This window comes from Brachyhypopomus gauderio, chromosome 1, assembly GCF_052324685.1.
Source record: "Brachyhypopomus gauderio isolate BG-103 chromosome 1, BGAUD_0.2, whole genome shotgun sequence".
NCBI classification, from domain to species: domain Eukaryota; kingdom Metazoa; phylum Chordata; class Actinopteri; order Gymnotiformes; family Hypopomidae; genus Brachyhypopomus; species Brachyhypopomus gauderio.
In genome coordinates this window covers 4,706,441-4,729,128 of record NC_135211.1, presented here as the reverse complement: position 1 = coordinate 4,729,128, position 22,688 = coordinate 4,706,441, and the positions used below count along the sequence as shown (strand labels likewise).

Sequence of the window (22,688 nt, the reverse complement as noted above, 5' to 3'; positions counted from 1 at the left end):
AAGTACATCTGATGCAAATAATCTATAGTAACGTTACTTTAGCGAACTCTGAAATAAAATGAGAATACTCAGTATGCAAAGTATAGACCAAGTACAGTAAGTATACTGATCAATACTGATCTTACGTTTTGTCATTCGTTTATATGTCTAGAAAAGGTAAACAAACGCTAGGCACGCTTTGGTTTTTTGCGAATTGTGCGCGTCATCCGTCACACGAAAATTCCAACTTCGAAGACTTCTTACGTCACAATACATACGTCGCTAGGAAACAACGTTAGACCGCGTTAGTCGTCCGTATAATCGTCGCTCGGGGGGCTAACGTTACTATGAAGGGGGCTAAATCTATCGAGCCTTGGCCAAAACCCAAAACAGTTTGACAGCACATCATGGCCTATATTTCAGCGACTATGCATGCAAAACAATGTCTGTTTATTCGCTACGACAGGAACATAAGCTGATAATAACTGATATCGCCACACAACAGCTGAACTTAAGATTGCCCGCAGGCTACTGTAACTATCTCGATAGATAGCTAGCATGGCAGGCTAGATAGCTAGCTAACAAAGTAGCTAGCATAGCTAAACACTTCTACTCGTCCACGAACACCAGTGTTAGGGCTCCAATTAGCGTGAAGCAGTGCAAAACGACTATTCTCCCCCCGACTGAGCTGGACCTTTACATGATTACAAACACAACCAGGCGTCTGTAGGCGCAAACAAAAACAAACGCACCTTGTAGACATCCCCGTAGGTCCCGCTACCTATCCTCTGTATTAACTCGAAGTCCTCTTGCGGATTCCGCCTTGACAGGTCGAAACTGGAATTCATTATAAGAACTCCGGTTTCTGTATCAAAACGTTGTATTTGCAAGGCTCCGACTGGCGTAAAAACGAGAAAGAATGCAAAATAAACATGCGGCGTCAGAACAAATCTCAGTCTGACTTCTCTCTTAACTTTAACATGGCTTCCTCGGGACCACGGTGCGCATGCGCATCAGTCAGCTCTTCTTCCCAAGAGGAGAATGTCTGGAATGGGAAAGATGTTGGATCGGATGGGTTGGGTTTGCCACGCCGAACCTAGGAAGGATAATGGTTATTTAGAGAAAGTGGTGATCCCACTTACTACATTTATAGTTGATATATTTGAATGGGGATGTAATAGTAATGTAATAGTAAAACGTGTATTTTAGCAGGAATTTGGATGGACGGTTCAATGCATCGTGTAGCGTTGTAACGTTTTTGCCTTTTTACTTTTTACCTATTGATAAATGAGGCAGGTCATCTCATCTTTTTTCTTTCCAAGTGACTTCCATTACATTAAATCCATCAAATGCATTCTTGCCAATTGCTCAGTGTAGCTATTGTGCAACTCTACGTGTGCAATACAACTAAACAACTGCAAATCAACTAAAAATTATTTATCTAACACGAAACGCTGCACTGATCCAGAAGCAAAATGCCAAAGCAATCCTAACGGTGCGGTCTAGTAGGCCTGTAGAATTATAGCTATACTATACTGTTATAGCTACAGTGTTCTTATTTTTGAATTTCCAAAAATGCTAAACGATTTGTTTCACCTGTACATGTCTATTTTATAGGCAATATATTAGCCTAGTACGTTTTTTGAAATATATAGCTTGGACAACATTGCAATAGCCCGATCTGTTTTCATGTGTGGAGGTAGCACACAAATCATAGCCTACTGCACCCAGAGAGTAGGCTAATATTCCTGCACGGAAAAGGACAGGTCGAATAAATCATAGCGATCGCTTTTAGAAAACTCTAATAAATTCGAATCGTTCTAATCGTGTTTTACTTTATATCTTATTTGGGTTTTCCAATTGGTTTCCAATTTGTTACGAGACAAGAAGATTCACTGATTATTAAAGCAGACACGCACAAATCTAGCGAGCCAAATATACCCCTACAAGGACCATGAGGCGAGGAAAACCATTAAACGAGTATGAAATTTGTGCTTTAATTATCTTTATAGTCCTTTGATGCTGAACTTTTTAGATGTAATAGGCTATTTCACGTTATATTACCCTATGGCTCCGCACACCGCACAAGGTCAGAAATATTATGTTGCAGTGAAGTTCATATTATACTCTTAAATCTGTATATATTGTTTATTTGTGTTTTATTTCAACGCTAAGATGCTGGAGGAATATGCGGAGTTATTAGGGAGAGTGGTGTATGCAGGGGGGACGTCTCGCCGGTAGACACACCCATCGCTGTTGTTGGCACCGTAGGCGCGCGACAACCTTGACATTCCCCTATACCAGCTGATCCGGTCCACACGAGCGTCCGCACGAGCGCATCTTCCCTCTCGTGACACGGACGGAGACACTGGCACGCGCGGTAAGAGCTTCTCGGCGGATGAAGGGCCGATGAAGAGGAGAGGAGTGCGCAGGTAGACAGGCACGGCGCGCTCCTAGGCACGCGCGCGGCGCGCACCGCACACGCCCGCGGCTCCGCGCGCACCGCACTCGCTGCTGGGCTGAGACGCGCGCGGAGCTTGCCGCCACGGAGATCGGCGGCGGATAAACGGAGTCGTGTCTTGGGGGGAGCGACGGGAGGAGGGAAGCATGCACAGAAGCTCCCACGGCCGGCTGCAAACGCGTCCGCGGCGCTGATGCTGGAATCATGGAGAGGCAGGCTCTCGTAACGGCGCTGAGCTTGTCCATGAGCGTCCTCGCCCTGTTCCTGCTGGTCACCGCTATCTTCACCGACCACTGGTACGAAACGGACACGAGGAGACACAAACAGAACTGCGATCAGTATGGCTCGGAGTCAAACGACCAGAAAAACAGAGAGATGCCCATATACCACCTCCCCTTGGTGGACAACGGCAACTCCAAACGAAACCAAGCCCTGATGAAACCCATCCACGTCGGGAGTCGCGAGGAGGAGCTGCTGGAGAACTGGAGGGCGATATTAGGCATGGGGATCCTGGAAACGGAGTGCGGCCGCCCGCTTTTCTCTACTTATTCGGGACTGTGGCGGAAATGTTACTTCCAAGGAATGGACCGGGATATTGACAAACTCATTTCAAAGGGTAAGATCCGAAAGCGAAGTGTGCACTGTACCGAGAGCATAGATAAACGGCAGGCCCGCTTATTCGCGACTGATTTTGTTTGTTTCTTTAACTAACGTGCTACGTTGCGTGTGGGCACTCTGGCGGTGTTAGAAATGACCAATGTAAAGATGGACCGCTTGGTGTATTGCGTCAAAATGAATGGTGCATAATTATGCATTACGCATACACAACTCTTTTCCAGGAAAAGTCTTGCATAAACCGTGTTCCGTTGACAACTAGCCTATCTGAACTTTTGACGCCGTGATTTGGACCAGTGTGCATGAAACAGAACTCTACCAGCCGGACCAGTGGTTCGGGCGCGTTTTACTTCAACGCCTTCAATGTATTTGCAGCCTAGAAGAGTATTCCTTTGAAGTTTCTCGATAAAAGGTGGAAGTCTCAAGGTGAAAAAGGTAAAGGAATTGAAGCTGACTCCTGGTCGATGCAGATTATGGAGATGGGATGATGGCTGGATTAGGGAGGGAAGTTGCATGCCCGCTTGCATCCAAATCAGATGCGAAGTCACAGGTCACGTGACCTTCAGCGCCTCGACTTTGATTTCTGACACAGTCGATCATAGCAAGTGCCTTCCAGCATGATTTATCCCCTAGCTGTCTGGAGCAGAGCTGAGTCTACTGCTCCACACACACAACTCCATTTTGGTTCCTAAGAATTTTGGGGTTTAGTTAAATTATTTAATAATTTATGTTTATCTTCAGTTAGTATGTTTCCACATAAAACAGAGCTGGATTTGTGAGTGCCGTTTTCATTAGTCTCACGTTAAGTTTATTGGTACAGGCAGTCAGAAGTTAAAATAAAGGTCCCACCAGCCAAAGGGCACCAAGAGAATCTATTTCCATCGGTTGGAGCTGAACAGACAACATCTTGAAATTGGTTTTCAGGCAACTGAGCTTGGGTTTCCAAACTGTTTGGGTATGTGTAGGGCTGATGAGTACAGTCTTAACTGTACTCATCTGCAGTGGTGGCTATGTGCTCTTAGTCCTGTACTTAGACCGTGAGATTGACAGGGGGTATACAAACAACAGCAGCATTTGAGAGTAAAAAGAAGGTAACCAAGTACGAGATGTGTATGTGTGTTGATGATGGTGGTATTGGTAGGGGTGAGTTCATGACATAGCTCTGCCTAATTAAGCATTTCATGTATATTCTTTATTCTCTGAAGTACCTGTGTGTGCTCTGCTGACTGGTGTATACGGAGAGGTGCTTTGTGTTCCTTTGGGTGCAATATCAGCACAATTTCTCTGAAGTCCTGCTCTGTCTCCACATCAGCTGTGTTAACCGGGCCTGTGGTCTCACTGCAGGTATTGCAGACCGGTGCACTACTGTCAAGTACCATTTCTCCCAGCCAATCCGGCTCCGGAACATTCCACTGAACCTGACCAGAACCATCCAGCAGGACGAGTGGCACCTCTTACGTAAGCACGGCACCGCCGTCCCACACGCACTCCTGCTCCTCAAACAGTAGGAAAAGCCTGCAAGAGGCAGCGTGACAGGCAGCTTTGAGATCTGAAGGTGAGCACAACCGCAAGCGGATCTGGGCCGGATCTCTGAGCGCCCGACCGCAGTGCTGATGTTGTACTCACGCTGAACTCCAGCTCACGCACCACGACATTTGTTACGGGCCAAAGTTTAACGTCGAACTCCCCGTCCTTATGTCTTTGTCCCAAACCGCTAACATGCCACTCTCCAGCCTTCGGTGTTAATTATGCAGCTTCATCAGCGATGCTGGAAATAACGTGCTACCTCTTGCTGTTTGGTTCTCGTTGTTGGCCGTGTGGGCGGTAGTCATGGAGACGGTGTGTGTTGTTTTTTTTTTTTGCACACAGATCTCCGGCGCATCACGGCGGGGTTCTTGGGCATGGCAGCGGCCGTTCTGCTCTGCGGTACCATCGTGGCTGCCGTGGGGTTCTTCTGGGAGGAGAGGCTCACGCAGCACGTGTCCGGACTGCTGTTCCTTATGGCAGGTACATACCCTCCTCTCTCTCACTTTCTCTCTCATTTCTTCTCTTCCTTCTTAAGACTCTCACTTCCTCTCGGTCTACTCTCTTTCCCCTCCCCCACCACACCCCCTCTCCGCTTGTGTTTTCGAGGACTTCTTGTTCTCAGGCACCGTTCAGGGGTGAGTTTTCCGAAACGTTCTTAGCGCTAAGTACTTCTTAACCTCATACGTTTCATACGAGGTTACGAAGTACTTAGCGCTACGAACGTTTCGGGAAACCCACCCCAGACTGAAAACGGGCGCCTGGCCCCGCCCTCTCCTCACTGGTGCCCCGCCCCTTTTCCCTTCCCCTCACTCCTGTTACCATTTGCTTGTTACTCTCATGCCTTGTGGTGTGGTGTTAACAATTTTTTTGTCATATATGTTTTTATATTTTACCTCTTTGTCTTGTATTGTCACTTTTTGTTTTTCCTCAAAGGTTGTCTTGTTCCTTGCAGGTATCTTTTGCACCATTTCGCTGTGCACGTACGCAGCAAGTGTGTCCTACGATCTTTCACGTAACCCACCGTTTATCTACGGCCTCCCCGGCGACGTGGACCATGGTTACGGCTGGTCCATCTTCTGTGCGTGGGTGAGTCTGGGCCTCACCGTGGCCTCTGGCTGCCTCTGCACCACCTACCCCTTCCTGAGCCGCACCAAGGCCCTGCGCTCCAAAACTGCCAGGGAGTCATCGGTATGAGCGCCCCCTAGTGGCCCGGATGGTTTCTGGATGTGTCGCTCAGCTGACGCTTCATAGATGGATTTCAGGATCCTCTTTTTTGGAACATGTGCGTGTGTATGTTTGTGTGCAAGACGGGACTGTGGTCTGTGAAGGTGTCAAGATTGTTTTGTAGATTTCTACATCCTGTTCTGAGATGCATCAGTGTTATAGTGAAAAGAAAGGAGGTTCCAGTTCAGTGGGCTTATGTAAATCCCACTCTAACCTGCTAACACACACATAAACACACACAGACACAGACAGGGTACTCCATATACATATAAGGCACATACAGGCTCACAGCATACAAATCTATGGATGGTTTGATAGGTGTGAATTATGAACTATGAGCTCATTTCCTTGAGATGGAATACTATATGGACTGGTCCATCGTCCATGAAATGGGACTGCTTGTGGACTGGTCCATCGTCCTTGAGATGGGACACTTTGCGGACTGGTCCATCTTCTGTGTCACTTAAAGCGGCTGCCTCTTCTATGATTCAGTCATCCTCTGGTTTCGGCACACACACAGCAGGAGGTGAGCTGGAATTCACACAGAGTGAGCTGCTGTTCTCGATATCACCATTTGAGGTTCGTTAGGCTGGTCGGACTGTGCTGCATATTGCAGAACAAATAAAGCAAAATAACAATCAAGCTTCAGGCAGGAAATCACAAGTTGATTATTGTCAATAATAATGTGAACATCATTGTTTTACACAAATACAGTACTGTTTCAATATCTTAGGTCACCCGAGAAATTAGGCTTAAAGCTGTTTATCAGGACAAATTATATTTATTTGCTTAAATAGAAAAGTAGTTCCTTAGTAAATTCTTCCAAGCTTCTTCTGTTGACTTGGGTTCTGTTGTGCCCAGAATGTGAGGGGCAAGATGAAGATGAAGGAGATATGAAGGTTATAATTTTGTGGCGTTTAAAGGCATTATTATACTGAAGGATCTTATTTCCAGTCTAGACCTGAGAAGACAAAACCTTTGTTGTCTCATAAGGTATCAAGAAAGATTTGGATAATACAAATAAATTTATGTTACCCGTCATTATATTAATGGTTGAGTTAATGATTTATTATATCTATTTTTATTTATTGTGTTATAAAATGTTTTTACATACAAGTAAACATTGACTGCCGAGATAAATAGTTTATATTTATGGGCGCCTCAAGTACTGTATAAACACAAAAAGACTTCATGTACAAAAGAATCGATGTACACGTTAATGGAGATAATGGCAAGTGGATAAATGTGCGGTGTTAATACGAAACGGATGAAAGGGGCACCTGGAAAAGAGGCCCTCGCATACTCAACACGAACAGCGACCTCGTTAACATGGCCGATCAGTCACTTTCCAATTTAGAAGCGCTAATGGAAGCTTTCTCGCACCTCTGTCATTAAGGACCTAATTCTGCTCTTCAGTCTGCTGTCTTCTTTAAAGTACTCTGGGTTCATATTTAATAGTGTATGGATGGTATGGACATCAGCAGGTTGCTATGCCAGACCTTACAGGAGATAAAGTATTATAAAGTATTAGCTTACTGTTTGCCTCAAAAAACCCTGTGGTATTCATGAGAGTGCATTGTAAATAAACCCTATAAATATGAAATAAAGAGGTTTTAGGATGCTCTATGATTGGTGTTTAATAAATAGTGTTAATATGGCATCTTGCACCTGTCAATGTGTTTGCAGCAAATGACAACAATGGGGAAAAAGACATCGGTTTTGTAACGAAACATCGCATTTACAAAGGGAAGTCACAACTGATATCAGTTATATCAGCACGTTAATGCTACAGTGTGTTGATGCTTAGGTTTTCAAAGCATTATGAAACGTTTCGTATAGTGTCGGAAAATATTCAAAACTGTTTATCTCTTAAATCGTCCCAGATACGTCCTAGCTTAGCGAGTTCAGGCATTTTAACAATGATCGAAGGTAAACGGCGCTTCTACTTTCTTTGAAACTTTATAGCAATGTATTATTTCCATTATTATACGATGTATATGTGTGTTAATGTTGTGTTTGCTTACTGACACCTATTGATCCGTCTGAGAAGTACAACAATATTTCCTGGAGGGACACTTTACTGGTGAGTGCTGGGTTTTTTAGTGCCCGAGGAAGTGTTAACCATCTTAACAAAACAAATCTTCCTACTATAATCTTCTCTGCTATGGCAACACATGGTTGGAAGTTTCACACATTTCTAACATGAACATGATATGACTTTGTCTTTTGTTATTTTATGTAGTGGTGTCAATTCCAGGTTCAGAGATTATAAGTCCTCACCAGGATTTTGCTCAAGCTTGCTAGATTTTCTAATTAGCAATCCAGGTAAAATTAGTGGAATCAACACAATCCAGGAAGCCTGAGCAAAATCCTGGTGAGGACTTTTAATCTCTGAACCTGGAATTGACACCTCTAATTTTATGAGAAACGAAAGGACACACACACACAGTGGTATAGCCGATTCTGTTATGAGGGGAGTCATATGTCTTCCTGCACTATGGTGTGTTGCAGAGGTGTTAGACTGCAGTTCTGCTGATCCACGAACACTGACTCACCACCACCTCCTGCCCAGGTCTTCACACACTGTACTCTGCGTGTTAGAACAGAATTATCCACTACACAGGACTCAATAATCAACTAACGTTGTTAGGTCAATAGAGGGCGCTAAAGTATAAGTAACCCAGAATGAAAACCATCTGTTCCTTTCACAGCGTCCATGACATCGCTAACCCATCACTAAGGCATTTTCTTTATCACTAAGGCATTGAAAGTCCCAAAACTTTATTACAGTGAAAAGGCTAACCACAGATAGCAACTTAAGCACAATCTTCACCGTATGCAATGCAAAAGGCAAATAATGCTAACATATTTAAATATACTGAACAGCAAACACCAAGCTCAAAATCAAAGTTCCACTTTGATGGTTTTAAAAGTGTAAAACCTTGAATGAAAATGCACAGATCACGTGGAAACAGATAAAGAACTGTTCAGACATTGGATATATTATTGAGAAAGAAATATGAATAAACAGAAACAGCCATCTTAGGATTTTTTTTGTTATTGTGCTCTTTTAAATAGAAAATCGAATAATGTTTTTCTTATGTGAAATCTTAAATGACCAGTTTGTAAAAAAAAAAAAACCATTACTACCATTACAGTAATGGCTGAACTGCTGATTCAGCTTGTGTGTGTGTGTGTGTGTGTGTGTGTGTGTGAGAGAGAGAGAGAGAGAGAGATTGATTTGTGGGGGTTAGCAAACTAGTTCTCCAGTGGGTGGAGGCAGATACCTGTCTGTCCTGTGAAAGTAATAAATATTACGCATTTCATGTCCATAAATCCCGAGAAGACTGTACACTATAACTATATACAACCATATATATTCCCTAACTTTCACAATAGTGTTTTAATTAAGGACCTGTCCCACTCGTGGTTGCTAGTTATGTGAGTATTGTACATATTACTATGAAGGACAGCGAAGATTTCAGACTAATATGTACAAGCAATAATTTCCCATAAAGTATCACATGTAAATCATCAGTGAATATATGGCTTTTGATTCTTCAATTATGCTGTAAATCTGAATAGATAAGACTGAGAACTTCAACACTGCTGAGAAATGAAACAATGAAAACAATGAAAAGAAAATCTTTCTAATACAATCCCAGTAAAAGATAAAGTTAATGCCAATTTTATGAATATTGCCCAAACACTACAATTTACTACTGAATACACACACACACACACACACACACACACACACACACACACACACACACACACACACACACACACACAAACACACACACACACACACACACACACACACACACACACACACACACACACACACACACACACACACACACACACACACACAGAGTAATGGCCTTAATCTTGTCATTGGTATCCATGGGAACCATTCTGCAATGGTCCAGCCAAGACTTCCAATATACACTGCTCAAAAAAATAAAGGGAACACTTAAACAACACAATATAACTCCAAGTCAACCACACTTCTGTGAAACCAACCTGTTCAGTTAGGAAGCAACACGGATTGTGAATCAATTTCACCTGCTGTTGTGCAAATGGAATAGACAACAGGTAGAAATGAGAGGCAATTAGCAAGACCCCCCTATAAAGGAGTGGTTCTGGAGGTCCACAGACCACTTCTCAGTACCTCTGCTTTCTGGCTGATGTTTTGGTCACTTTTGAATGTTGGTGGTCCTTTCACACTCGTGGTAGCATGAGACGGACTCTACAACCCACACAAGTGGCTCAGGTAGTGCAGCTCATCCAGGATGGCACATCAATGCGAGCTGTGGCAAGAAGGTTTGCTGTGTCTGTCAGCGTAGTGTCCAGAGGCTGGAGGCGCTACCAGGAGACAGGCCAGTACACCAGGAGAGCAGGACCGCTACCTCCGCCTTTGTGCAAGAAGGAACAGGAGGAGCACTGCCAGAGCCCTGCAAAATGACCTCCAGCAGGCCACAAATGTGCATGTGTCTGCATAAACGGTTAGAAACCGACTCCATGGGGATGGTATGAGGGCCCGACGTCCACAGATGGGGGTTGTGCTCACAGCCCAACACCGTGCAGGACGCTTGGCATTTGCCAGAGAACACCAGGATTGGCAAATTCGCCACTGGCGCCTTGTGCTCTTCACAGATGAAAGCAGGTTCACACTGAGCACATGTGACAGACGTGACAGAGTCTGGAGACGCCGTGGAGAGCGATTTGCTGCCTGCAACATCCTTCAGCATGACCGGTTTGGCAGTGGGTCAGTAATGGTGTGGGGTGGCATTTCTTTGGAGGGCCGCACAGCCCTCCATGTGCTCACCAGAGGTAGCCTGACTGCCATTAGGTACCGAGATGAGATCCTCAGACCCCTTGTGAGACCATATGCTGGTGCGGTTGGCCTTGAGTTCCTCCTAATGCAGGACAATGCTAGACCTCATGTGGCTGGAGTGTGTCAGCAGTTCCTGCAAGATGAAGGCATTGAAGCTATGGACTGGCCCGCCCGTTCCCCAGACCTGAATCCGATTGAGCACATCTGGGACATCATGTCTCGCTCCATCCACCAACGTCACGTTGCACCACAGACTGTCCAGGAGTTGGCGGATGCTTTAGTCCAGGTCTGGGAGGAGATCCCTCAGGAGACCATCCGCCACCTCATCAGGAGCATGCCCAGGCATTGTAGGGAGGCCACACACAATACTGAGCCTCATTTTGACTTGTTTAAAGGACATTACATCAAAGTTGGATCAGCCTGTAGTGTGTTTTTCCACTTTAATTTTGTGTGTGACTCCAAATCCAGGCCTCCATTGGTTAATACATTTGATTTCCATTGATGATTTTTGTGTGATTTTGTTGTCAGCACATTCAACTTTGTACAGAACAAAGTATTCAATGTTATTTGAGTGTTCCCTTTATTTTTTTGAGCAGTGTATTTACAGACTGCATACTCAAAATTATTTTGAAGAACCAAAGCCTGAATTGAGTTGTTCTCTTACTGCCTAGAGAAGGAGGAGTCTTTAGATAAGCTGACGTAAGTTAAAATGTTAGAAAGCATGCAGACCTTAGCGGAAAATGCACACATGCTGTTTTATTTGAAATGCATGTCCAGACTCATGTGTTTGGCCCAACACACTGCCACTGGACATCTGGAGGGCAAAACACATATGGACTCCAGGAACAGTCCTGTGTTCAGTCCTGTGCTCAGTCCTGTGCTACATTTCAATAAAGCACTGAAAATTTGTAAAACAGGTTAAATAAACACTGTGCTGGACAACTGTCCAGACGTTGATCCAGTCACTTGGCAACACTGTCTCCTTCTCAGGCTCCAGAAAACAGAGACCAAAACAAGTTTTGGACCTCAGCTGTCTGATTTCTGGTGTTTCCCTGTAATCAAAAAAATCTAACAAAAAATCTGAGTTTGTAGTCTGTACTGTTGTGGTGGTACTGTGGTGGTGTTGAATGACGTGAGACACTCCCTCGGGGAGTTCTACCTCACGCTATCCAAGGGCAATCAGCAACAGGCCATGAAATACTGCATATAACTACGCCTTCACATGTCAAGCTAAAAAAAACCTTTCAAACCTTTTTGAACAAGTCCAGCAAAATTTTGTTGGCTGCTGTCTTAAACAGCTCTATTCGTTTTTAAAACACATAGAAATATTTTTTGTTTGTGTGGAGATGTACATATTTCCATTTACTGAGTGAAGATTATGGAATATTGTTTCCCCTATCCAACTGTGCACATCACCCTTATCTCTGTTTCTCTCTCCCGTGTCACCCTCTGTCTTCACATGACTGTGGCGTGTGTACAGCACAACGATCACTCTCCACGTGTCATGTAGTCGAGGCATCTGGCACGATCATAATGTGATATGATTTTTCTATGTGTATAAAGCCAAAATGCTGTATTAAAGTATACATGAATGTGAATACCGTACATAGAGCTCTGTGAATTTCCAGTCTGGTCAGTAATGGATGAAAATGGTGTTAACAACCAAGCTTTAGTTTCACAATGGTCAAATTATTAACTATGATGAAAGACCTCTTTCTGTATGTCAGCTCAAACCAGAAGTGTTGTCACTGCACCACTTAGAAGGACCTCTGAACCAAATACAGCCAAACATAACTTTCAGGCCCAAATACAATATGATTCAACCCTCACCTGTGAATCAATTTAACAAATGTGACAACAAGGATGAACTGGTGTTCAGACACACGTAAATCATATGAAACAAACAAACAAGAACAACAACATCAATAACAGATTTAGCATCAGTGGTTGACCCAGACACCTCTCTCTTACACTTTCATCCATTCTCAGGATTGGGCTCTGAAAGGTCTGAGGTGTTGTCATGTCTCTGGCACGTTCAGAACCCAGGGATGATGCAGTAGGCCTCCAGAGAGGACAGCACGATGTAGATCAGCCACAGGCTGAAGAACAGCCCGCTGGTGAGAAGTTTGGCGGTCCTCGGCCCACCGAGTTCGCCGCCGATCTCGGGCCGCCGGCGGTACATGAGTACCGCGATGCAGACGAAGGCAAAGATGGTGAAGAGGGTGACGGAAAAGGCCAGCGTGCCTGGCTCCACGCGGAAGGTGTCCCCATTCCACTGGTGGAAGATGGCCGCAATAGACCACGCCACACCAATGCCCAGAAAAACATTCACAGCATTGCTGCCAGTCACATTGCCGATTGAAGCATCAGCATACTGGTCCTGGATAGCGGCCACCTTACTGGCAAATGTGTCTGTGAGAGAGGGGAAGAAAGATGGACTAAGAAAGACAGCACTTGAAGAACACTATAGGCTATGGGCTTCACTGCAAACTGTGTGAGAGGAGAGTGTTGAACTCAGGGGTGCCTCAGGGTTCAGTCTGAGGCCCTCTAGAGTTGATGTGGAAGCAGCACGATGTTACCTGGGACAGAGGTGCCGAGTGCAACAAACACCACAGCTGTCACTGAGTCCTTCAGGCCGATGGTGCAGCCGAAGTGAGAGGCCAGATCACCGATGACCGCAGTGAGCAAGCCGATCACGACGATGCACACGATGAAACACGCCCAACCATTCCAGTAGTCAGTGGGAGGCACAAACGCAAACAGAATCTTCCAGAAGACAGTCAGGAAGTGCATGACGTAGTCAAAGCAGGATGGCAACTTTTCTTCTCCACATTCTTCATCATCACCCTCTCCTAGAAAATGAGAGGAGGACAAAGGGACATAAATGAGATAGAGATTTACATTTGTTATTTGTTCCTCCGAGCTACTGTGGTGTTTGGAGTCTCTTTATGACCTGAATCAAAATCATTTGAGAGAAGCAGAATGAAGTTCCAAAAATTCCAGCCCAACAGCTAAAGACCAGTCCAGATAAAGACCAGTCCAGCTAAAGATTAATCCAGGTAAAGGCCAGTCCAGCTAAAGACCAGTCCAGCTAAAGACTAATCCAGATAAAGACCAGTGCAGCTAAAGACTAGTCCAGCTAAAGACTAATCCAGATAAAGACCAGTCCAGCTAAAGATTAATCCAGGTAAAGGCCAGTCCAGCTAAAGACCAGTCCAGATAAAGACTAATCCAGATAAAGACCAGTCCAGCTAAAGACTAGTCCAGCTAAAGACTAATCCAGATAAAGACCAGTGCAGCTAAAGACTAGACCAGCTAAAGACCAGTCCAGCTAAAGACTAATCCAGATAAAGACCAGTCCAGCTAAAGACTAATCCAGATAAAGACCAGTCCAGTGCTGCAGCTAAAGACCAGTACAACTAAAGATAATTCCAGCCCTGCAGCTAAAAACCAGTCCAGCTCTCCAACTAAAGATCAGACCAGCACCGCAGATAAAAACCCATCCAGAACTGTGATAAAAGATCAGACCAGCACTGCAGCTAATGACCAGTGTGGCTAAAAGCCTGTTCAGCACCTTGCTAGTGCTAGTTGTACACCTATCCCTGGATAAAGACCAGTCCAGCAGTGGCTAAAAACTAGTACAGCACAATTGAAGTTTACAACTGAAGTTCAGACCAGCAATATAGACCTGTCCAGCACTGTGGCAGTACAATCAAGCAGACATTCAGTCAAGTAGTTAGATTGTCAGAAAAAAATGGAGGTCACCATTGCTTATTTTACATTTGTTCCTGCAGTAAGTTCTAAACCGCAGACAACACAGAGCAGGAGTGGATTTGACAGCTTTTGTTTCCATCTGGTGAACTGCAATGTTTTTTTTATATCTTTTATTAGTTCTTTCAAACCTACCAGATCCCTAGATACTTCCAACTATGTTCTACCACACAATGTCTTTCACCACCTCTCTTTTTATCTCTTTGAAATAAAGGTACATTTGCCAAAGCCTGGATAATATGAACAAATTTATATTTTGAATAAAAGAATGAAACAATCAATGAAAGTTAGACTATCCAAGACTGTGAAAACTAAATCCATTTAGATTTTACTTCGGGTACTTTCATTTTTTTTTTTAGATAAAAAAATACCTAGTTTAAAACAAATGAATAGTATTTGTGATAGTGAAATGGTTAGTGCTGTTTGCATGCAAATGTGGCAGTATCTGTGTTATGCATTATGCATTTAAATCTTAATGTATGCACGGTGTATTTACTCACAGGCCCTTTTTGATTGCAGACATGAGCTGCAAGTAGACCGCTCTTCCTGTATTGCCCTAATAGTAACAGTACACTTGAGATCTGGCTTCATCTAAGATCTTGCTTAAAACATTTTCATTAAAAATAAACATTATTATTCATCTCTTTGCACATTTCTGTTACCAACAAGCTGTCTTATCTTGTCTTGTTTTGTGTGTTTGATTGTGTGTGTCTCTGTGTGTTCGGGTGTATCTGCTCTAACAGTATGTGTATGCTACTGAGTACCAGAGCTTCCCATATTTCTGAGATTACCATCTCTGTGTGGGGAACACACACTTCAAAGGAAAATACAAGAGGACCAGCCGGGGTCTCCCACGCATCCATAGTATCCAATTATAAGTTGCTCTGGGTAAAAACATCTAAATGCTAAATGCTATAAATGTAAATATACATTTATATCCATGGCAACTGATTTCATGACAACCTTTCTCGTTGACTGCTAGCCTGTTTCACCAGTGCCTTACAATGAAAACCTTAAATGGGCCATTCAAAAGGTATTCTAGAACTGCTGCATTTCTCTTTTTAAAATTATAATTTTAAAATATGAAAAGCATTACCAAAGCAGTAGCGGACAATATATTAAAATGTGGCATCCTTGCACTATTGTGTGTTGCTCTATGAAGTCTTTAATGTTAATTTTGAAAGTCTGAAGCTTCAACATACGCCGTTAAGGACAGATGGACTTCAGCTGCAGAAGAAAACAAGGTTTGACGCCCACATGCAGGGCTGTAGTCCACAGTGCCAGCATGGATGATAGTGTGGTGAATTGCTATCTTTAAACATGGAGGACACTTCAAAATTTGAAATACACTAATAGTCAAATGTTTGGACAGACCTAATTAATTTCTTTTTATTATTTTATAAATATTAATTTATATATAAAATATATAGAAGTGTTTTTCTAGCTATCAAAATAATGAAATAACACATGACTATGCTATGTTAAAACGAAATAGATGGTTTATTAGATGACTGTAGATTGTAAAGTTCTTCAGAGCCACCAATTACTGGACAGTTTGGGATGAAGCTTTGGATGCTTTTGGTCTTCACTTAACCAGCTTCATGAGGCACCACCTATGATACCCTGAACACATATGATACCCTGAACACATATGATACCACCCTGAACACATATGATACCCTGAACACATATGATGCCCTGAACACATATGATGCCCTGAACACATATGATAACCTGAACACATTCTCATGTATGCTGAGCACTTGTAGGATTACATTTATGTTTTTTTTGAGGAGGTAATAAAAGTGTATTAAAAATGTCAATATTATTATTATTTTAATTAATTATATACTGCATACATGGTTTTGGGGAAAAACATAAATAGGCCATCGACGTGAACTACATTGGTCTTAGAGGCAAATTTAAGCATAAACCAGTACCTAAAAATGCCTTTAAGAATATAAAGAACATATTGGTAAAGATGTTTCTGTGTTTTGTGAAGAGATGTTTTTCACATACAGATGAACATTCTTCAAACTAGTAAACTTAATGAATTTGAATAAAATGAATTCAATAATAGATGGCAGAAGGAGAGTGTTGTGAAATTTGAGAGATATTAAAATAACCCAAAATTCTACTCCCTCGGACAAATCCCACGTGTACAACCCAGAGCCATATGCTTTATATAGTAGACTGTGGCCTACATATTGACGCTTGCTTACAGAATATGTCTATAAAATGAAACTTGTACTGGCTTGTTGAAGAGCTGTTACCTTCTGCAATGTAATTTAATATGAACATCAGATAGGTAAGATAATCTGACATATTTCTTGCTGATGTGATATAAGGGGGAGTATATTATCTATGCAGATTTCATACACATAAGTCTTGTTACGAAATTTGTCTTTTTACCATTTATATAATATTGTAAAACTGAGATGTTCTTTTCCATGCATACATTTAATCAGGACTGGATTATTGTAATGGTCTTCTGATTGAATGCTTTAAAAAGTCATTAAGTACATTGAAACTTTTACAGTTTGCAGCAGCCAGAATGCTAACAAGAGACAGAAATTTTGGTCACATTTGTTGTGTTCTCTCAGCTCTGGCACCCTGTTGCATTTCTAATCAGCTGTACAATGCTTGTGTTGATAAAGACACACTGTGGCCTTACAGTATTTGTTGGAACTTGTTGAAAACATTTATGAAATATTCACAAACAAAACATCAACTGCATGTCTGAGAGATTCAGGTAACAACATGTTCTAAAATACTATGAATGTGTCTCACTGCTGTACAAATGCTAAAGGACACCTATAGCAATCCACAATGATTCACTATTATTACAGGAATATCATCAGTACACACACATAAAAAATTTAAAATGCAAGACTGAGAAAACACCTCTTCACTGCAAGTACAGTCATTTAATTGGCTGCCGTACAATACTGTACTGTAATGGTTCATAAATGCTAGCGTGTGTTTACTGTAACTACCATGTGTTACTGGTTGAGTGAATTATACAGTTTCGCAGAATGCTTTTACTGATGTGACTAAAGAAAAGAGTGTTACATTGAACATACATGCAAAAGCATGCATATTGTGTTACTGTTTTGCAGGCTGGTTAGAGAATGAGTTTTCTCCTTTGACCAATCTAGATTCATTTGTGTCGGGGCACCTACCAGAGCTGACCGAGATTGCTTCCACAAACTGCTCTCTCCAGCTGCTGGTTCCCACTAAGATAGCTAAGTTGGTTTTCTTTATAAGTTTGTCTACTGTGCTCTATGGAAAAACAAAAAACAAAAGAATGTCATGAGCAAACACTTACGTAGGCATCCAAACAAACGTAATGGCGTGACTCAGCAGGATTCGGGTCAGAACACCTAAACTCATTTCCTGTCTAGCCCATTGGTTCACCCAAACACTGACCATTCCTGTCTAGCTGATAGATTACCCAAACACTGACCCTTCACACACTCATCTCCCGCTCGTAAACACCCAATCCTGGACCTTGACTCTTAAACACTCATGATGATGATGTTGATGATGACTTGAAGACACCTGTTTGCTGAGGAAGAGGACTTGCTCTTATTTCACACGTCAGTCACAAATGTACTAAAATTATTTACTGTGAACCAATGAACCATTAAACAATACATTTAGAATTAATTCTTAGTTTCAACACAATAATGTGCATAGGCAAAATTTTGCACAGCTTTGCAATCAGCATCTCTACAAACTGTATACCTAAGATGCTGAGATCATCTGTGTGCGGTTCTTATGACTCCTGACACTAATTTAAATGATCAGCTGCGAGCATTTTCATTTATTCGGTAAGCTGATGGAGGCCTTGAAGAGGTGGAGCAATATAAGTAAGGGATGAGAAATAATAGTACAACACAGGAGATTGAGAGTAATGGAAGAAGTAGGTTCTACTGTACCTTGAACTCATAGGACTCCTCTATAATGACTTCAAGGCGAATGTGCTCTCCGAGGGTTGGACGGCCCATCTCGGCAATTCTCCGTTCCTCTTCCTCTTTCTTAGTCAGAGTTCGTTCCTCTCCATCTCCTGAGAGAGAGAGAGAGAGAGAGAGAGAGAGAGAGAGAGAGAGAAAGAGAGAGGGAGCACAATAAATGGAATGCAAGAAGAAGTTGAGAATGTAAGAAATACAGGTAGTTAACATTATGTGATTTCCTTGCGGCCCAGACTGTGACAAGGGAACATGTGCCTTGAAATGAAAGCACCCTTCTGAAATGGCCTTACAGGCACTCCAGGACCATCACTGAGTTTACGGCTGATTAACAGAGAAGACGCAGCTGCAGCAGATGCTGGATTAGACTAACATCCATTTATCATGCTATGATATATCGATTATGCTGTAATGAATAAAATGGGGAGGAGTCCAAAGGGGGCGTGGCAGATACCTGTGATGTCGATAATGGTGGAAGGAATGGGTTTGTCCCTTCCCTGCACTTTGCGGTATACATCTCTTCCTGAGGGGTTCAATCACACACACACACACACACACACACACACACACACACACACACACACACACACACACACACATATTTTGGAAAAACAGCACAAGATTCTCTCGCGTCATTCTGCTGTGTCATTCTGAGGGAACACGCATAAACACACACCAGCTGGAAACGTTCCAGATTCTCACAGAGAACTCAGGCTATTTTTAGAGACTTTATCATAGCAGAGGGCATCGTCGACCTTAAGTAGAGTTAACCTTAGGGCTGCGAGATTCCAGTCGACTTTTACAATTTTTATTATATTTGATTTTGTTTTCTGTTTTCTCCACAGTAAAACACTGTCACAGTGCTTGTGTGGTTTAGGCCTTTATGAGACATCGACAGCGGAGTCTCCTATTCTCTCTCTGTTGTCTGTACCCTGTACAAAGGTGAGCAAACCTGAGCTTTTGGTAGTACCTGCAATCAAAGAGTCGATTGACTCCCCGCCCTAGTGACCTCTGTTCTCTGGAAGTGGAATTTTTCCAATACGGACACACTCCTCACCCCTCAGTAAGGCACATGTCTCAGTGAGTGTGTAGCTCTCTGGTGCTGGTAAGTGAGTTTCACACACACATACACACACTTCATATGTGGAGAAGAGTGTCCTTCTGGGTGTTCAACACATGACATGCACACACATGGTGTCTTATATCAAAAATAACAGGCCCAGCAGCACACAGCTCTAATATTAGCTTACAGAGTTAACAGATGTGAGATTATTGGATTATTTGATTAAAGCCGGCTTTACACTTTGCAATTACAGCGGTCATATAAGTTTGGTACATGTCACACGGCACGAGATGCTGAACTTGACCAAATTCAATGACTGCGACTCACTCATGCTTAAAATTATACTACATGATTAAATGCACAATGCTAAAAGAATTATGTCATTTTGACATACAGTCTTTTGGCCAAGAGTTGATGTCACAAACCCAAAACACACTGTCTCTGCAGCCACATTTTTTGAATTTCCCATACTTCGTTATCCTTTCACTATGCGGCTGTATAATTGTGTATCTGGCTGTATATTTGTACCTCCAGCCACACCCTAATGGCTGTTTTAGACGTGTATCAGAGTGGTGGTTAGACAAGATTTTGAAAACGGAAAATGCAAGAAGATAAGAGTAGGTTGGCTTTAGTCAGCGAGGCAATAAATTACCCCGGTGATTTATATACACTAAAATTTGCGATTGTCTGTGCAATAAGTGTTCTCGCACTGTGTAAAGCCGTCTTCATAATGATGCTGTGGCTGTGGAGTGGTTTATTTAAATGGATTTGCAACTCAGCAAGACTCGAAGGCATTTCAAATGATTTAAAAATTTTACATTTCAAGCAATTTAAGCAGACTTAGAATTAATTTACAGATAAAGATAATGAGTGTAAAATATATTTTTTTTATAAAAGACCCAAAATGTATAATTGAAGAGAATTCTAAATTATGCTTTACCAAATCTAGGAGACATAAAACCCTGTTCCAAACCCAGTATGTGAGGTGAACAACCAGGAAAGCAGTTTAGACCAGTTACTAAATCACACGATGTTAAAGGAAGCTTTCAGTTCTCAGAAAATTCTAACTTTCTTACCAAAGAGCTGCTTATCTATCAAAGAGGGACAGGAGGAGATCAGAACTTTGACTGCAGATAGCCAGTAAAGCTAAAATAGGCCAGACCAGTATTACATCAGTGAAATGGACCATACCTGTCTTCACGAAGTCACCTACAACCATAAAACAGCACAAATTAAGTGTTGGGTTTACATTGATCAGTATACTGTTATAAACTTAGTCTGGTGCAATATTATGTGTGCAGCATTTAGCGTTACACATATCTTAAATGATTAGTTCAGGAGAGATGGAAATGTATGTACAAATGGGTGTTGTTGTTACATAAAGGCACACATATAATGACAGACACAACATACTATCAATCTTCTGAACTATACAATCATGTGTAAAGAGTCCATACATAATCATATAGCTCACTAACTTATTTCTAATACCGGTCGTAAATTAGCAGTGACACAGGGCTGGGGTTTCAGATACAGCCTGCAGGTGTGAATGTTACCACAGACGACAAGACTTCATCTGAGTCTAGAAAATGTGCTCGCACTGTGACACATGGTGACATCATGATCAGAGCCAACCTGCGAACAAGTGAGAGAGGCCTGGGGCAGCTAGTGAAGGGAGGACAGTGAAGAAGAGGCAGAAGAAGGAGGGGTAGAAAACGAAGGAGCAGCTTACCACGTTCACGCAGCAACACAGCTGACACCGACGGACGAGACCGAGAGGCGGGACCGAGGGAAGAACAAAGCAAAGACAAGAGGAAGGAAAGAAAGATAATGTGAGTGCGAATTGCGAAACCCGTGCGGACCGGCAGTTCAGCGTGTTGTTGTGGTAATCTGAGGGCAGTCCAGGTGGTTAGGACAGCCCCTTTGATTTATTTAGCATCTCTAATGCTTCTGTGGTTCTCTGGTTCACCACGTTTCTGGATTTAGATGAAAAACAAGGAGGTGGAATTAAGCTTAAATCCCTGTTTGCACCACTGTTAATCTAGCTAAGAGCTATCTGGATTATTTGACATGAGTGAAAAGTTATAATCTTCTGTGTTGTCAGCGATAAAGTCTGTGGACCCAGCAGTCTGTGTTCTTGTGTGCATGTGTGTGTGAGAGAGAGAAAGAGAGAGAGAGCAAAAGAAAGCAAGAGAGAATCTGTGTAGTATGTGTGTGTGTGTGCTTGTGTGTGTGTGTGTGTGTGTGTGTGTTAATCTGTGAGAATAAGTGGGTGTCTTCATGTATGTTTGTGTGTGTGTGTGTGTGTGTGTGTGTGTGAACCTGTGAGAATGAGTGGGTGTGTTCATGTATGTGTGTGTGTGTGTGTGTGTGTGTGTGTGTGTTTGTGTGTTTGTGTGTGTGTGAACCTGTGAGAATGAGTGGGTGTGTTCATGTATGTTTGTGTGTGTTTGTGTGTGTGTGTGTGTGTGCGTGTGTGGTGTGTATATGTTCGTGTGTGTGTGTGTGTGTATGTGTGTGTATGTTGTGACGTCATGCCTCTGACAGGCATCTGACTGAGTTCTGTTCTTTTTTTCCTTCTCACGTCTAACTAATCAGCCTCGTTGGCCCAGAGTGGGTCAGTGGGCACAGTGGGTCTGTGTGACAGCAAGCGGGTGAAATATAAGAGCACTGACAGGAGCCCCTCAGGGAGGAAGAGGAGCAGCTCAAGAGAAAGAGAACAAAACTGGAAGCAAACGGAAGTTGTAGGAAAAAAGAGGAAGCCGAAAAACTCGTAACGTCTTTTTTTAAAAATGCATTTTTGCCCTCTTTCACCTGTCCATCCCCTCCTCCTCCACTCCGGGTCCTGCAGCTCTACGTAGAAGTTTGCTTCCTTGTCATACTCGTCATGGTCAACAATTTTAACCCTTATGGTTTTCCTGTTGGGGAACACAAAGTCACAGTTGAGGGCCCATGACATCCTGCAGTCTCACGGAAGAAACGGCCGCTGCTCAGAACATTGCGTTCAGAACAATAATTCAGCCTCCTTCTGCTCTCTAGATCTTTCTCCTGGGCAGAACCACTAGGAGTTATCCATCTTTTAGAGGTCATTAGTCTGCTTAGGGGCCTATGCTTTGGAAAGCTCACAGTGGGCTGGCAAGGCTGGCAGTGCGATTGTAAAGCTGTCCAGCAGGGGGCGCCAGCCTAGAGGTGCATATTAGGTGGGGAGGGAGGGTGGAGCTGGGAGAAACACAG

The 22,688-nt window shown here is 42.9% G+C and overlaps 3 protein-coding genes across 17 annotated transcripts in view; 1 reads left to right on the top strand and 2 right to left on the bottom strand.

Moving 5' to 3' along the window:
- Positions 1–1,004, bottom strand: part of map4k3a (mitogen-activated protein kinase kinase kinase kinase 3a) — a 95,692-nt gene extending 94,688 nt beyond the window's left edge. For 2 of the 6 annotated variants that reach the window (XM_077015198.1, XM_077015287.1), the window contains exon 1: positions 732–999. In XM_077015198.1, the coding sequence (XP_076871313.1) occupies positions 732–827 (96 nt within the window). In that variant the 5' untranslated portion in view covers positions 828–999. Of the gene's footprint in view, positions 1–731 lie in introns of all 6 variants that reach the window. The other 4 variants (XM_077015467.1, XM_077015549.1, XM_077015634.1 and 1 more) reach the window with 3 other exon arrangements.
- A 1,258-nt stretch (positions 1,005–2,262) lies between these two features.
- On the top strand, positions 2,263–7,430 carry tmem178a (transmembrane protein 178a). Its single transcript, XM_077015766.1, has 4 exons — positions 2,263–3,056; positions 4,400–4,513; positions 4,925–5,062; positions 5,535–7,430. The coding sequence occupies exons 1-4, from the start codon at positions 2,645–2,647 to the stop codon at positions 5,774–5,776; spliced, it is 906 nt and encodes a 301-aa protein (XP_076871881.1). The 5' UTR covers positions 2,263–2,644; the 3' UTR covers positions 5,777–7,430.
- A 1,140-nt stretch (positions 7,431–8,570) lies between these two features.
- slc8a1a (solute carrier family 8 member 1a) overlaps positions 8,571–22,688 on the bottom strand; it is a 44,805-nt gene continuing 30,687 nt past the window's right edge. For 4 of the 10 annotated variants that reach the window (XM_077014300.1, XM_077015075.1, XM_077014385.1 and 1 more), the window contains 8 exons: positions 21,187–21,207; positions 20,646–20,663; positions 20,531–20,545; positions 18,846–18,914; positions 18,362–18,489; positions 17,603–17,702; positions 13,229–13,501; positions 8,571–13,061 (listed from right to left, as the gene is read on the bottom strand). In XM_077014300.1, the coding sequence (XP_076870415.1) occupies positions 12,685–13,061; positions 13,229–13,501; positions 17,603–17,702; positions 18,362–18,489; positions 18,846–18,914; positions 20,531–20,545; positions 20,646–20,663; positions 21,187–21,207 (1,001 nt within the window). In that variant the 3' untranslated portion in view covers positions 8,571–12,684. Of the gene's footprint in view, positions 13,062–13,228; positions 13,502–17,602; positions 17,703–18,361; positions 18,490–18,845; positions 18,915–20,530; positions 20,546–20,645; positions 20,664–21,186; positions 21,208–22,268; positions 22,373–22,688 lie in introns of all 10 variants that reach the window. The other 6 variants (XM_077014635.1, XM_077014453.1, XM_077014543.1 and 3 more) reach the window with 6 other exon arrangements.